The sequence below is a fragment of the Falco biarmicus genome, chromosome 14 (assembly GCF_023638135.1).
Source record: "Falco biarmicus isolate bFalBia1 chromosome 14, bFalBia1.pri, whole genome shotgun sequence".
NCBI lineage: Eukaryota > Metazoa > Chordata > Aves > Falconiformes > Falconidae > Falco > Falco biarmicus.
In genome coordinates, this window is record NC_079301.1 from 2,150,106 (window position 1) to 2,163,603 (window position 13,498).

The 13,498-nt window shown below is 43.6% G+C and overlaps 1 protein-coding gene across 1 annotated transcript; it reads right to left on the bottom strand.

Moving 5' to 3' along the window:
* Positions 1-395: 395 nt before the first annotated feature.
* Positions 396-12,800, bottom strand: CHMP1B (charged multivesicular body protein 1B). Its single transcript, XM_056359769.1, has 8 exons — positions 12,644-12,800; positions 10,039-10,136; positions 8,188-8,334; positions 7,466-7,534; positions 6,979-7,086; positions 5,973-6,016; positions 5,067-5,139; positions 396-4,051 (listed from the first exon to the last, which is right to left on the bottom strand). Exons 1-8 carry the CDS (start codon positions 12,657-12,659, stop codon positions 4,007-4,009), a joined length of 600 nt encoding a protein of 199 aa, XP_056215744.1. The 5' UTR covers positions 12,660-12,800; the 3' UTR covers positions 396-4,006.
* Positions 12,801-13,498: the final 698 nt, after the last annotated feature.

Sequence of the window (13,498 nt, forward strand, 5' to 3'; positions counted from 1 at the left end):
AAACGGAAGGTTTTCAGCTCTGGGCAGGACAAACTCACACCCACACCATCTCCTGTCAGTTTTCCACATGACCCCTTGCTATATATAGTAAAGACAGAAGACCCTCTTAAGAGGTTTAAGCATGAGGGATACACTCCATGCCAGCCTAAATTAAAAAAAATAAAAAATTAGATTTTAAATCATATTTCATGTTGTTATACTTAATCACTCCCTAAACTGTTACCCAAAATCCTTCTCAATAGTACCCACTGTACCTTCTTATTTTTGTCTCCATAAAGATATAATTTCCTGATTATCTTCTCACAGGAAAACATCGGTGACACCATGACATCTGCTTGTTTATCCATGTCCTGAGACCCACCAAATAGCCATATAACATTGGAACACATCTGAAATAAGTTGTCTGTACAATTTTATTTACCACTTGCAGTTACATTTACAAATCGTCATACAAGTAAAGCAGTTTTCAAAATGAACTCTACCAGAGCTACAAAAATTATTCTCTTCTCTATACATGTCACCAGCTTCAGGATTTATTTCTGTACACAACTGCTGATTATATTCTAACAAATTTTCACTATTTTTTGGCTCTGAGGATCTCCACAAAGGCAACTTGATCACTTTATCCCATTGCAATCAAGAAAGCTAAAGTTCTTGTTCTTCTTTCCCTTCCCTTCCCTCTCCTCTCATCTGAAGCTTTTCACGGCTCTCTGTTTTGGAATTCAAACAAATGAAGACTAATGCTACCACACACTAGCAGTTTTAGTAAACAAGGTTTAATTAAAAAAAAAAAAAGTCGACCAAAACCATCTTGCAACATTTCAAGTAATGTTTCACTTTAGATGTGCCTGCTCATAAGCATAAATATTGAAATATTATCTGGTAATAAGGTTACATAAAAGCTCATACAATTTATTTAACATGAAATGAACTTTATAAATGCATACAGTCAACTTACAAGAAACACAGCAACATAGGAGTGAGGAGCCAGAGTTGTTCAGAAAAGAGCAAATGAGAGAAAAGAGGAGACCCTCAAAGGTTACTCCAAGAGTAACCTTCAGTTTTAAGGATTTCCAAAAGGCTTAAGAAAAATACATACATATAAAATGTTAACTGCTAACACTTTCTGAATGAATGCCAGCTCTCACAAAGTGCTTCTAAAGAGCAATCATTCTCCCCAGGAGAGGGCAGGAGTCCTATACACAGAAGCAGCCAGTACAAAATCCTGCCCCCCTTAAAATACGCAGCGATTTGCAGAGTGAAGTCAGTGGAGCAAGAATTCATTGTTTCAAACATGTATTTCTTCCCCAAGTCAGCTACACCTGCCTACCTCCTTTGCATCATAATCCCGCACAGGTAACTTTAATTATGTCAGTCAAGCCATTATGTTTACTTGTTAATCCCTTAAAGAAACGATACTGGAAATCTGTTCTGGTACTGGAGCCTGCAAGCCTGGGATAAGATCGAACCATGAAACAGGCTGTATATAGCCAGTAGGATAACGAAGCTTATTTAATATTTATCTTGCAGCAACCGAACAGTCTCGTCTTTTTAAATTCTGCCAAAGCCCCAAGGCTCATGGCAAGGCAACATACTCAGAAAACCCAAGATCAGAATTGCTGTCTGCCCCCTCAAATAGTTTAAAAATGGCCAGGAACAGTCTAAAATCAGCATAATCTTTCACATTAAAATAAGCCAAACAAGGTAGCTAAAGCTGTCTAATAGCAAACACTGAAAACCTTAGCACTCTATGGTACAGCTCCATCAACAAGCAGCCATAAAGTAAACTCAGAGGCGGATTTATTCCACAACAGTAAGTTTCCAGTCCTGTAATGATACGAAGTAACTGACTACCAACAAAACACAGTAAGTTCAGCAAGGCAAAGGCACGCACACAAGCAGTTACCACAGTCGTGGGCAACCTGGCTGCATAGATACACCGTTCTGTTTTTGTTGTATTGTGCAGAAGGAGCTAAGGGGGAAAATAAAACGCAGTATATAACCCCTATCCTAAGACGTGTTGTTAATTACTTCAAAGGATTGTACCAAGACTACAGCTGTGAGTACATGGTTTTTAAACATCTTCCAATTTCTCCTCTTTACAGGAGGAACACTGAAGGTGTTTAAAAGCAAGCTGCACTGAAAATAAATGTAAACAAGTGAAAAGACCCCATGTGAAACAAATTGTAAGTTTAGGCTGCCAGTGTGATAAGAGACAATCGCACAATATTTTAGGTTGTTTTGTGTATCTTATTTTCCTTATCTTATTTTTACAGTAGCCTTGAATACTTCAGTATGTAGCATCCTGCTAAACCTTCAAAGTGATTTAAGTAACACATTCAAAATATAGTTTGAAACCACTCCGAAATGTTTCATCATTTTTGCACGTTTTTCACTGAAAAAATCCTGCTTGACTAAAAAAAGGGAAGTATTTTTTCCCTATTTCCCTGACACTAGGAAAACGCATGTGATCTGGAACGCCAGCATATCAAGAACTAATTCCAAGTCTAGTGCTTTACACCTTCCCTCACCCCTACAAAGATAAAACATAAAAAAGTGAGCCCCAAAAGTCAGCAAGATAATTTTAACATCACTGTTTACCACAACACATCACAAGCAGTCTCAGCTACAAATTGCTAACCATTTCTTTACTTCACAACTGCAGCAGAAGTCTGAAGCTACTGAGAGCAGCCAGTAGATTCTCTTACTGTGCAGAAATATAAAGGGATCACTAAAACAAACTAGTTTATCCATACAACTGCAATATTACAAATGTTATTTCATTTGTAGAGAGCAACATTATACCTTACAAAATAAAGCGGCTGTTCTTAACCCAACATAACCCCCTCTGATCGAGCTGGCTGACACTACTCATCCACTTCTCACCTGCCATGAGATGCAGAGGAGGAAAAGCTGACCTAAGGGAGCGCCCCGGTTAGAGAAGACAGGGTCGGGACAGTGACTCATGAAGGACTGTGAAGATCTGAACCCGAGGAAGAGCACTTCTGTATTTTTTCATATATGGAAGAACACTGAGGCATGGAATATGATCACGAGACTTGTCCTTACTTATGAAAAAAGCGACTAGATTAAAAGCAAAGACAGAGTAAGAAGGAATGCAAAAAGCAGGCTTCAGTTACTTCATATAAGGCTTCTCAGCTTGAATCTATAAAAACAGATAGTACGAGTTCCCTGCTGACAAGGAACTAGATGTTACTTCGGTAGAATAGAGGTGTGAGTGGCATAACTGGCTGCACTCCAGGATACCCAGAAGAAAGCAAAATGGAGAAGCTACAGCACTTGACATTAAACAAGGAGCAAGCTGCAACACTCAACAGAATTGACAGAAGTTGAAAAATATATTTTATTCTTCCTGTATTAAAGTGATGATGCCATACAAGTTCCCAATTATATGAAACCAGCTTTTGGTGACTGATTTTTGATCTAAACCACTAATTTCAGCATGATTACCCTAGCTTTAACAGACTAAAAAGTTCAGACTGAAGTCCACTCATTTGTTTTAAGAAGCGTATTTTCCATGAAGTCCACACTGTCCACCTTTGTGCGTTCCAGGAGTTTGGCTGCGTACGAAAGTTATGTACAACAATCACCTGAACCGAATACCTCAGTTCTCCAACCATAAACAGTTCTCATAATTTAAAAAAATCACTTCATAATTTAAAATATATATCAATGACACTCTGCTTGTCTATTAGCTAGTATGTACCAACATTACTAGCTGACTTAATATCAACTTGATTTTGTGAAAAAAGCCTGCAAAAAATATATCAACTTCAAAATGTACAGAAAAGGACATTAGAGAGCTGATATTTTTGGGTTACTTAATGTATTTTAGAAAGAGTAGCAAGCTAGGAGTGGAGTACCCTATATTACAAATACTCAAATACCTAGGCCATACTGTATACGCCTCTCTAGCGTAGTGGAGGGTTAAGTGACAGAAGGGGTATTTTGAAAGCATTTACAAAGAACGGCAACTTTCTTTAACTTAAACTTGATCACGTAGGCGGGCCAGTCTCTGTGACAGCTCATCCTGCAGAATTGTAAAACACAAAGAAACCAGCGATCAGTAATATGAAAATTCATTTTTGCCAAGTTCTGCAATGGTCAAGCAATCTCATGTCCAGATGACAGGACATGCTCTCACGTACAATTCTAGCAAGATTGGCTTAAGACCTTACAAATGGCTGTACCAGGCGAGACCAGAGGTCCATACAGCTATCTTACCTCCCGCAGTGGATACCTAGGAAGGAGTTTCAGAACACAGCAAGCAGAGATAGGGCTGTTTGGGTTTTTCTTTAATGTATCATTTTTGCAAGTGCAAATCAGCTCTTACAGAACTGCATCCTTACTTGGATGCAGTCTTGTCTGACCAAGGCTGGCATCCAACTGAGCAGTGAGACAGTAGGTCCAACTTTTTAGGGGGTCTGGTACAAGGTGAAAATGAACTTTTCAAAGAATGTTGAATTCTCAGGGCTTCCCAAAGATTAGTCAGTTAAGATGGGGCTCCCTACAGCCTTCTCCACAAGGACTGGATGACAGAATAAAACCTGTTCTCTTTCCATTCTCTCAAACATATTCCCCTAGAATGGGGAAAGCAGCTCACCAAGACATCTGTGCAACCCTGACATCAGGGTCTGTTCATGCACAAAAAATGCTAAGCTATCCATCTACAGCAAATGTGGATTCCTTTGCACTAGTCCCATAAGACCTTTCACACACTAAAGGGGAAAAAACCCCCAAAGGCCTCGTGTATGCTATGGGAGATGGATTAAATTTGGAGTAGGTAGGAGAGTCAACTGTTTGGAACTCTAAAATAACCATGCAAAAAACAAAAACCCTGAAACATCTAAACTTTCTGGATTTACTAAGCAGACAAACATACTGTTAAAATTATTTTGATTGCAAGACTCTTAACTGCACACTATTTCTTTTGGACAGCTAAAATCTAATTACAATTGAGCAAGCCTGTTTTGACTGAGCAAAGCGTTAATTCTCATACCACATTTCTCCAGAAAACATCAGTTTCAATTGAATCCAATGTTTACCTGTTCTGCTGAGGCAACGCTTGTACCAACAGAACCTGTCTGTCCTTGAGGTAGTTCCATGTTCAGATCAAGACTAATAGGAGGAAACAAAGCAAAAAAACCGAGTCAGGCGTACATGGCTGAAGGAAGCAGCGCAGTAATTGACAAGCAGAGGAATACTGAGATGGCATGAGGCCACCAGCATCCCATGAACACTGTACTCCAGCTAGTTAAGACAACTTGATCAGTAAATTTACCAAGATGACAAGTCGTGTAACTAGCAATAGCTAAATAAATTCTGTTTAATCAGAACTAAGCAAGATTGCCGTTTAACAAAGGTGTATCGGATGTAGCATACGTATAAACAATAGAGTTCATTCATAAAAAAAGTTTTACTGAGGTATTTATCCTCAAGCCAACAGAGCAACACTTCCAACTTATGCATCACCAAGAAAGCAAGTAAAATTCTCTGAAATATTTCAGTATACCCCCAACACTTAAACACATCATGATGACCTGCTTTGCAATGCCTAGCTTGTGAGAGCAGAGCTACAGGAAGTTTTAATGTGGTAAGGGGCAGGAGGGAAGAAAAGTGTGGAGAAACGTAGCAAGGATTGCTATACGCTAAAGCCAATCCAAGTAAACAATAAAACGCTATCCTGACACAGCAAGTAACATTGATTTTAGGCTTTTGCAAAACCACCCCTGCATCTTAACATTCACAGTGCTTTTGAGTGAAACCAGAATGAAATACTGGCAACTAAACCATTAAAAAAGCGATGTCCAGAAGTGAAAGGAAAATGGTGATTATTCTCTGCCTCCAAGGAACAGACGTATAAAACAAGGGTATCTAACCTTCAAGGTAACCAGAAAGGATTGCTGGCAGCAAAATTTATTCAAGAAATAGTCACTCCAAATTTTACCTACCCTGCTTCATCTGCCATTTCCTGTAGAAGCATATCCACTTGATTCTAGAGTAAGAAAAACAAAACTAGTTGTTGCATATTGTAGTTTACGACAACCTCTTCTGTTAAATCTTAAGAGAAATTATTTTAACAAAACTGATTTAAAGGTAAATGCCTTTTACAAACATTTTTGTGCTTCACCACCACAACACAAAAATAATGAGTAGAGGTGCTCAGCCTGTTAAAATCCTATTAATTGAAGTCTAGCTTCTGAAATAATGCTTCTAAAGAATCAAACTTATCTGTAAAAAAACCCCAAACATATACTTGAATATTTCAAGTGTTGATTATTAGCTTTGCACAACATGGAAACAAAACCATCTCCAATAGATTTGTTGGATTTGGGGTTAGGTTTGTTTATTTTATTTACAAAGTACTATGCCCAGTAAATTTCTCTCTTGACAAAACTACTGTTAGAATAGCACGTGTAGCTCCTTGTAGGATCGCACAAAGGGACAGCTGCTGGGAATTCTTAGCTATGTCAAGCATTGCTTAAAGATTTATTTCAGTAAACATGTCCATAAATTGAAAGTAGGCAATTAATAACCTTTCCATTGCATACGCTACCACTAATTTCGTAGTGACTAACATAACTTTGTTAATAACAGTGAGTTAAAATTATTGATCTTCTCATAGCATATTCTGCCTTGATAATTAATGCTGCAGTGTCTTCCGGTTCAGAAGTTCATTAAGAACTAATCAAAACGTTGCTTATTCAGTAGGAGAGTTAAAGTTTTTAAGACATAATATAAAGCCTCCTATAAAAGTGAAATAAACTAAAATACATATATGTGATCCTCTGTACTTGTGAGTATAATTTGAAATAGTCTCTTTATCACAAAGAAGCACAAAGTGAAAAGGTTCCAGTTGCTGCTGTGTCTCAAAGTAGGCAGAAAGAGGAGAATTAGACGTTACCGTACAGCTTAGACACTTTAAAATCACCTTTTAAAAAAATTTACTGTTCTTACTTGTGGCGTTGTTAGCGTAGTAGTGTTGCTCATTGTGTCTTCCATCTGCTGTGTTTGAACATCTAGCGTTTCAAACTGATGCTCGAATTTATCCATTAGTGCAGATATCTAGGAAATAATATGAATTAAATCAATGATCTGCAGATAACAGGAGAGAAACGTATCTCAACTGGCAAAAGAATCACACTACAAGGGCAAGCAGCTCCTGGAGATCAGAAGCTTGCCCCCATCCCCCTCCTCTCCCAGTGTCAACTCTGAAATGGGTGCAACACTGCAGTTCAAGCAGGTTGGTCTGTGCCCTGCCCGGTCAAGTTCTGAGCTTCTCCATTTACAAGAACTCCACAACCACACTGGGCAACCTGTTCCAGGATCTACCAACTTCACTGCAAAACCTCTTCTCTTAAATGGAATTTCCCTTTTTTAAAACTTGTGCCCATTGCCCTTTCTGCTTTTGATGTGCAGCTCCAAAAAAAGTAAGTCTATTTACCTTTTCCAAGTTCATGCTCTTCAGCGTGGCATCCATAGACTTAACTACCCCTGCCATTGACTTTGTTACCTGAAATGAGGTAAAAATATTATTAGAAAAAAAAATGAGCAGTTTCTTACCAAGTTCTCCTACTCCTATCCACAGAGTTTCTACAGTATCAAGCAGTAGGGCACATGCTATTGCCATCCATAACACCACTTTTTTTAGTAGTTCCTACCACTCCAAATTCTATAAATTAACTCAAACACTTCAAATACGCATTCTGACCTATAATTCACTAAAAACTGAGGTGTACGGGGCATTAACTTTTCTGGGTCTTGAAGACCTGTCAAATGTTCAGGGATGTATTTGGTATACAGATCACATGGCAGAACAAACTCTCTGGCTGAAGAGCTGTACAGCAGTACTAACATAGCTATCACAAGTCCTATGTCATGACTTTATTTGGAAAGGGAGCAACATCTTTGCAAAATAATCTTACATATAACCAGTAAAACACACTGTATCTGAAGGAGCACCAGTAATAACAGCTAACAGAAGCTACTAGCTACAAAACATAGTGGACAGCAATCTACTTCTAGCAGCAGTTGCCAGGGGGATTCCAGTACTATTAGCTACATCTGAACCAAAACTGAAACTTTTCAGCTCATTATAGATACAATTAAGTCACTTCTAAAATCAGAGGTCTCATCCTTGCAACAGATCTGTGAAAACAGGCTTACCTTGCCCATTGTCACCGCGGTCTGAACTCTTGCTGCTACAGCATCTACCCTGGCACTCATCCGCAAGAAATTGATGGCTTGATTCTTCTGGCGGATTGCATTTTCTGCGTGTATTCGTGCAACTTCCATGTTACCCTTCTGAATTGCCTGTTGAAAAAAAGAAGGAAAAGAGAAAGCATTTTAACCCTCCCTGCTCTTGTAAACATGATTTCTGAATAGCCTATTTCATTTTTTAAATAAGCATCAATTCATCACAGTATCTCTTCTGCTGAGAGACAAAACCGCTCCCTCCTCCCCAATAGTCCTCAAGCTTTTTCAAGATGTGAACCCCTAACTTCTTTCCAAGGAAGGTATCTAACATACACCTCAAGTAGCAGGTTTTACAGAGCTACAGAAACATAATTTTCTCATTCCTAAAAGTTTCCTGTATCAAGACAAAAACACAGATACCGTCAGTATGGTTGTATCTCAGGGACAAAAACAAAAGTCAACTAAATTTAGTCTCCCTCTTCACTACTTCAAGGACTCAGGAACTATTTTGAAGCTCCTCTTCATAAGCCTGTGGTGGTTTGACCCTGACTGAATGCCAGGTGCCCACCAAAGTTGCTCTGTCACTCCCCTCCTCAATCAGACAGGGGAGAAAAAACATAACAAAAGGCTCATGGGTTGAGATAAGGACAGGGAGATCACTAAGCCATTACGGTCACATGCAAAACAGACTTGACTTGGGGAAATCAGTGTCATTTGTTACCACTGAAATCAGAAAAAAAACCCAACTTCCCCCCCATCCCTCCCTTCTTCACAGGCTTAACTTGAATTCCTCATTTCTCTATGTCACCCTGTGCTGCTTGTGGGGAGGAACAGGGAATGGGGGTTACAGTCAGTACATCACATGTGGTTTCTGCTGCTTCTTCCTCCTCACACTCTTCCCCTGCTGCAGCGTGGGGCCCCTCCCACAGGAGACGGTTCTCCATGAACTTCTCCAACATGAGTCCTTCCCATGGGCTGCAATTCTTCATGAACTGTTCTAGTGTGGGTCCCTCGCAGGGCCACAGGTCCTGGCAGGAAACCTGTTCCAGCATGGGCCTCCCACAGGTCACAGCCTCCTTTGGGCATCCACCTGCTCTGGCATGGGGTCCACTGTTACCTCCACGGGCTGAGGGGGACAGCCTGCCTCACCATGGTCTTCTCCAGAGGCTGCAGGGAAACCTCTGCCCTGGTACCTGGGACACCGCCTCCTCATCCTTCCTCACTGACCTTGGTGTCTGCAGAGCTGTTGCTCTCACACACGCTCACTCCTCCCTCTCACTGGCACAGTTGGTCGTGTGTGTGTGTGTGTGTCCCACATTTCTTAATACACTATCACAGAGGTGCTATCACCATCCCTGATGGGCTCAGCCTTGGCCAGCAGCCGGTCCGTCTTGGAGCCAGCTGGCACGGGTTCCATCAGACATGGGGGATGCTTCTGGCGTCTTCTCACAGAAGCTACCCCTGTAGCCCCCCCACTACCAAAACCCTGCCATGCAAAGCCACTACAAAGTCCTTTTAACACAAGAAGATAAACATCAACATTAAATATTTTTAACTTTAAGGAAAAAAGTCCAACAAAATCCATGCAAGACAATCTTCTCAGGAAGCAAACACCTTAAGTTGTACAAGAAGATACACAAGAATGTATCCTCACATTTATTAATAAGTACGGGAAGATTTATAAGTCGTATATTTTAAATCACAAGCATCTACCACAGTAATATTAGCATGTGTACTAGGAAAATGGTAAAAACACCAGATAGTTTCCTGATACAGTATGTAAACAACAGACATAAAGAGCTTGTTTCACACACTGCTTACCTTCTTAATTTTCGCTTTCTCAGCTTTTTCTTCTTTGTCACATTTTTTTGAGTTTCTGTTGAGTTCCTTTGCAGCAAACTTCAAATTAAAGAGGTGTTCTGCAGCACGCATTAAGGGTTCAGGAACACGATCAATCCTTTCATTGCAGTATTTTGCCCTCTGTTTGAGGTGCTATCAGACCTAGCGTATACTGTGTTTCTCTGTTAGTGCTGTTAAAACTTGGACAATGTTATTTAAGTCAGCCCTTGAATGTCACACAATAAGATCTACCAAGCTGCTTTACAATTACAATGCTATTTATTATCTGGGTTCTAAAACATAAGGCCACAAAAAATAAGTTCAGATCCCAAGCTCGCTAAACTTAGCATCAAACCTATTTCAGACTGATAAATACAACAAACCAAACATCCTCTAAGAGGAACTGAAAGTCTTACTCTGCCAGCTACTTTCACTCACACATCCAGAGTCCTCAGCTCTCAGTGAAATGGAAATGCAGTTTACTGGCCTACCTGAAACCTCTCCATCTAAAAAACCAAAAAAAACCAGCCACTGAGGAACAAGACAAATTAACAGCGTCACAGCAAACTGCCTTGGCTGACCATGCCCAGGTACAAACCAGGAGGCAAGGCTGCCCTTTCAAGCCACAGCACGATCTCAGGCTTAAATTGCTCATGCAGCTCCTTTACAGAGCAGCCTCCCAGCCCTGGGTCATGTGAGCGATTCTGGGGTCCCCAACAGCTCTATCATCTGACTTCTCGGGAAAGAATACTTAAGTCAGCAAGATAACCTCTTCTGTTTAAAAAGCTCTAGGTCCTGCTTAAGCTGAAAACTCTAAGACAACAGTAGAACAAGCCTTCATAGTGGCTTAGAATGACTGCATTGAGTGTTACTGACAGAGAATAAAGTGTATGTTGTAAAAATAACAATTAAAACCCCATACTCTTAAAATACTGTTGATGAAAGCTTCCAAATAGTATCAGTCTTTCTCAAACAAAATGGAAGTACAAAGCTTTATAGGCTTCTTTCATGCCACCTTTTGATATCTCAAGAGGAAGATGCAGCAAGTACTAAGATGCTTAACAGTTAAGTGGAAGCACATAAAGCTAAACATTCTGAGGTACTTGAGGTTTCTTTAATATTTCAAGTACATAAATTATTCCAGAATTGCCTTCTTCCTTTCAAGTCCAGCCATGCATCTTACAGCTCTGACAGCAACCTGAAGACATTAGGAAGTCTGCTGATATATTAGTTACCCTATTAACACCACAAGCAAGCCACAAAAAGGTAACAGCTGTGCCTATATCTAGGGTATCTATTACGGTAGCTACCAGTAACACAAAGATTGCTGCTTGTATTTGTATTTTTTTGCTTTAAAACCTAGGTCACCATCCCTTTCACAGCAGCAGTAAGTGTACTGCACTGAGCCACAGATTAGGCAATTTACCAAACAGGAAAATACCTTTAGGTTGTTCATTCAGGTATGCTTCAGGTCAGAGATCAGAACCACCAGGTAAAATATGACATCACCTGTTTACACTGATTGCACTGAAGCAGCATTTCAAAGCAGCTTATTTTGAAATAACTTCCTCAGCTACTCACTTAGGGCATTTACCTTTGAAATTAGAATAGCTCACCCATCCCTGATGAACACATACTTGCTCCTCCCTTGAAGTGTCTTTCTCAATGTGCCACAACCCAAGTGAAACCGACCTTCCACCATTAGCTGTGACTCGCAGTCAGCTGCTCCAGCCCCTGGTCAGTCCCTTCCATAACCAGCTACACCGAGCACTGCCAGCACGCTTCAACCCCACCAAAACCTCTACAGTCTTTAAGGCTTTTTTGCCCCTGTGTGTTAAGACAGTTATATATAGCAAGAAAGTTTAATTTTGTCCAGAATGGGTTTCCCTACGTGCAACTTCTTTTCAACACCAGGAAACACAGCCAGGTTTGTCCAGCTGGCCGCGGTCACTGTTTGGAGGGACAGCTGAGTTAGCACTGCCGACATCACCCCAGCCTTGCGCAGCATACCCCCGCGGCACAGCCTGCACTGCCCTACACTGTACATTGCTTTTTCTGCCTCGGGCACTGGGCCGTCCCCCCGTGGAGCACAGCTCTGGGAGAGACGAGAGACCACCTTCCCCCTCCTCGCCCCCCACAAGGTTAGAAAGAAGCACTGGCACTCCCGCCCCCTCCTCCACCCGCCGGGCGGGCGACCCCCGACTCAGAAAGCACAGCTCCTCTCTGCTTCACGCCCACCCTCAGCCCCCAGTCCCCGAGAAGCCCCTTCCAATCAAGGCCGGCGGCCCAGCAACCACCCACCGCCGCGGCGAGGGCCGGGCCTCGCCCCCTCCCCTCCCGGCGGCTCAGGGCTCCTCCCCGGGCGGGGCGGCCTCGCCCGGCCCCGGATCGCCGGCTCCCGGCTGGGCCCGGCCGGAGCCCCGGCCTCGCCCCGCGCCCAGCCCCGGGCCGCCCAGCCCCGGCGGGCCGCCAGCACCCACCGGCAGCGGCCGCACCCGCGCCACCGCCCACCGCGGGGGCCCCGCGCCGCCCCCCACTCCCCCCTCGCGGCGGGGGCGCACGGCCGAGACCCGCGCCCCGAGGATACTCTCCATGTTGGACATGGCGGCGGGCGGCTCCGCGGCGCTGGGCCCGGCGGAGGGGCGCGGGGCGGCGGGGCGCTCTCCCCCCTCGCTCGGCTCGGTGGCGGCTCCGGGCTTCCGGCTACCGCGCCCCGCCACGCGCAGCCGCCGTGGGGCGGGGGCGCGCATGCGCGCGGCGCGGCTGTCAGGCGCGCGGCGGGGGCGGGGCGGGAGCGCGGCGATTGGTCCCCCCAGGGCGGGGCGGGGCGCGCAGCCTGAGGCACCCGGCCCGCCGCCCCTCGGGCGCACCGGGCGCTCCCCGCCGCCGTTGCGAGCCCCGGGAGGGGCTGGGCTGGGCTGGGCTGTGCAGCGCAGCGCAGCGCAGCTGCGGGCCTGGAGGGGCTCGGCCGCCTGAGGGACCGGGGGGGAAGACTAGCCCGTGCTCAGCAGCGGGCCCGGCAGCCCCCGGGGCCTCGGCAGCGGGGAAGCGGCTGCTGGAAGCACCAGTACATAGAAACGGTTCCTCTGGCAGCGGTTCTAGCTCTTGTCTGTCGATTTATAAAGACATTAAGAGCAGAAGAGTTTGCTTTGTAATGTCTGAGTGCCACTGAATGTGTATCAGGAGCGACCACGGAAGCTTCAGTGTGTCATTCATGCACTGAACAGAGTGAGATGGTAGCAGTGGTTAAGGAAGAAATGCAAAGGGTGTTAGTACCTTTTGAGGAGAAATACAAAAAGTCCTCAATCTGACAGCGAGAAATCTCTTGTATAACATCAAACTGCTCACGTGTGCATCTGCGTGATCTTTAATGCCAGTCGAATGTCAGGGCGCACACGCCAAGCCAAAGCAGCGCTGCGGCGGCCTGGGGCGCGCTGTGAGG

Bases quoted from the DNA above. Each gene is read 5' to 3' on its own strand.
- CHMP1B (XM_056359769.1), bottom strand. The intron at 5,140-5,972 runs GTAGGTAAAATT...TCCTCCTATTAG, and splicing joins GAAATGGCAGATGAAGCAGG to TCTTGATCTGAACATGGAAC. The intron at 4,052-5,066 runs GTAAACATTGGA...ACAATTCTGCAG, and splicing joins GCGTTGCCTCAGCAGAACAG to GATGAGCTGTCACAGAGACT.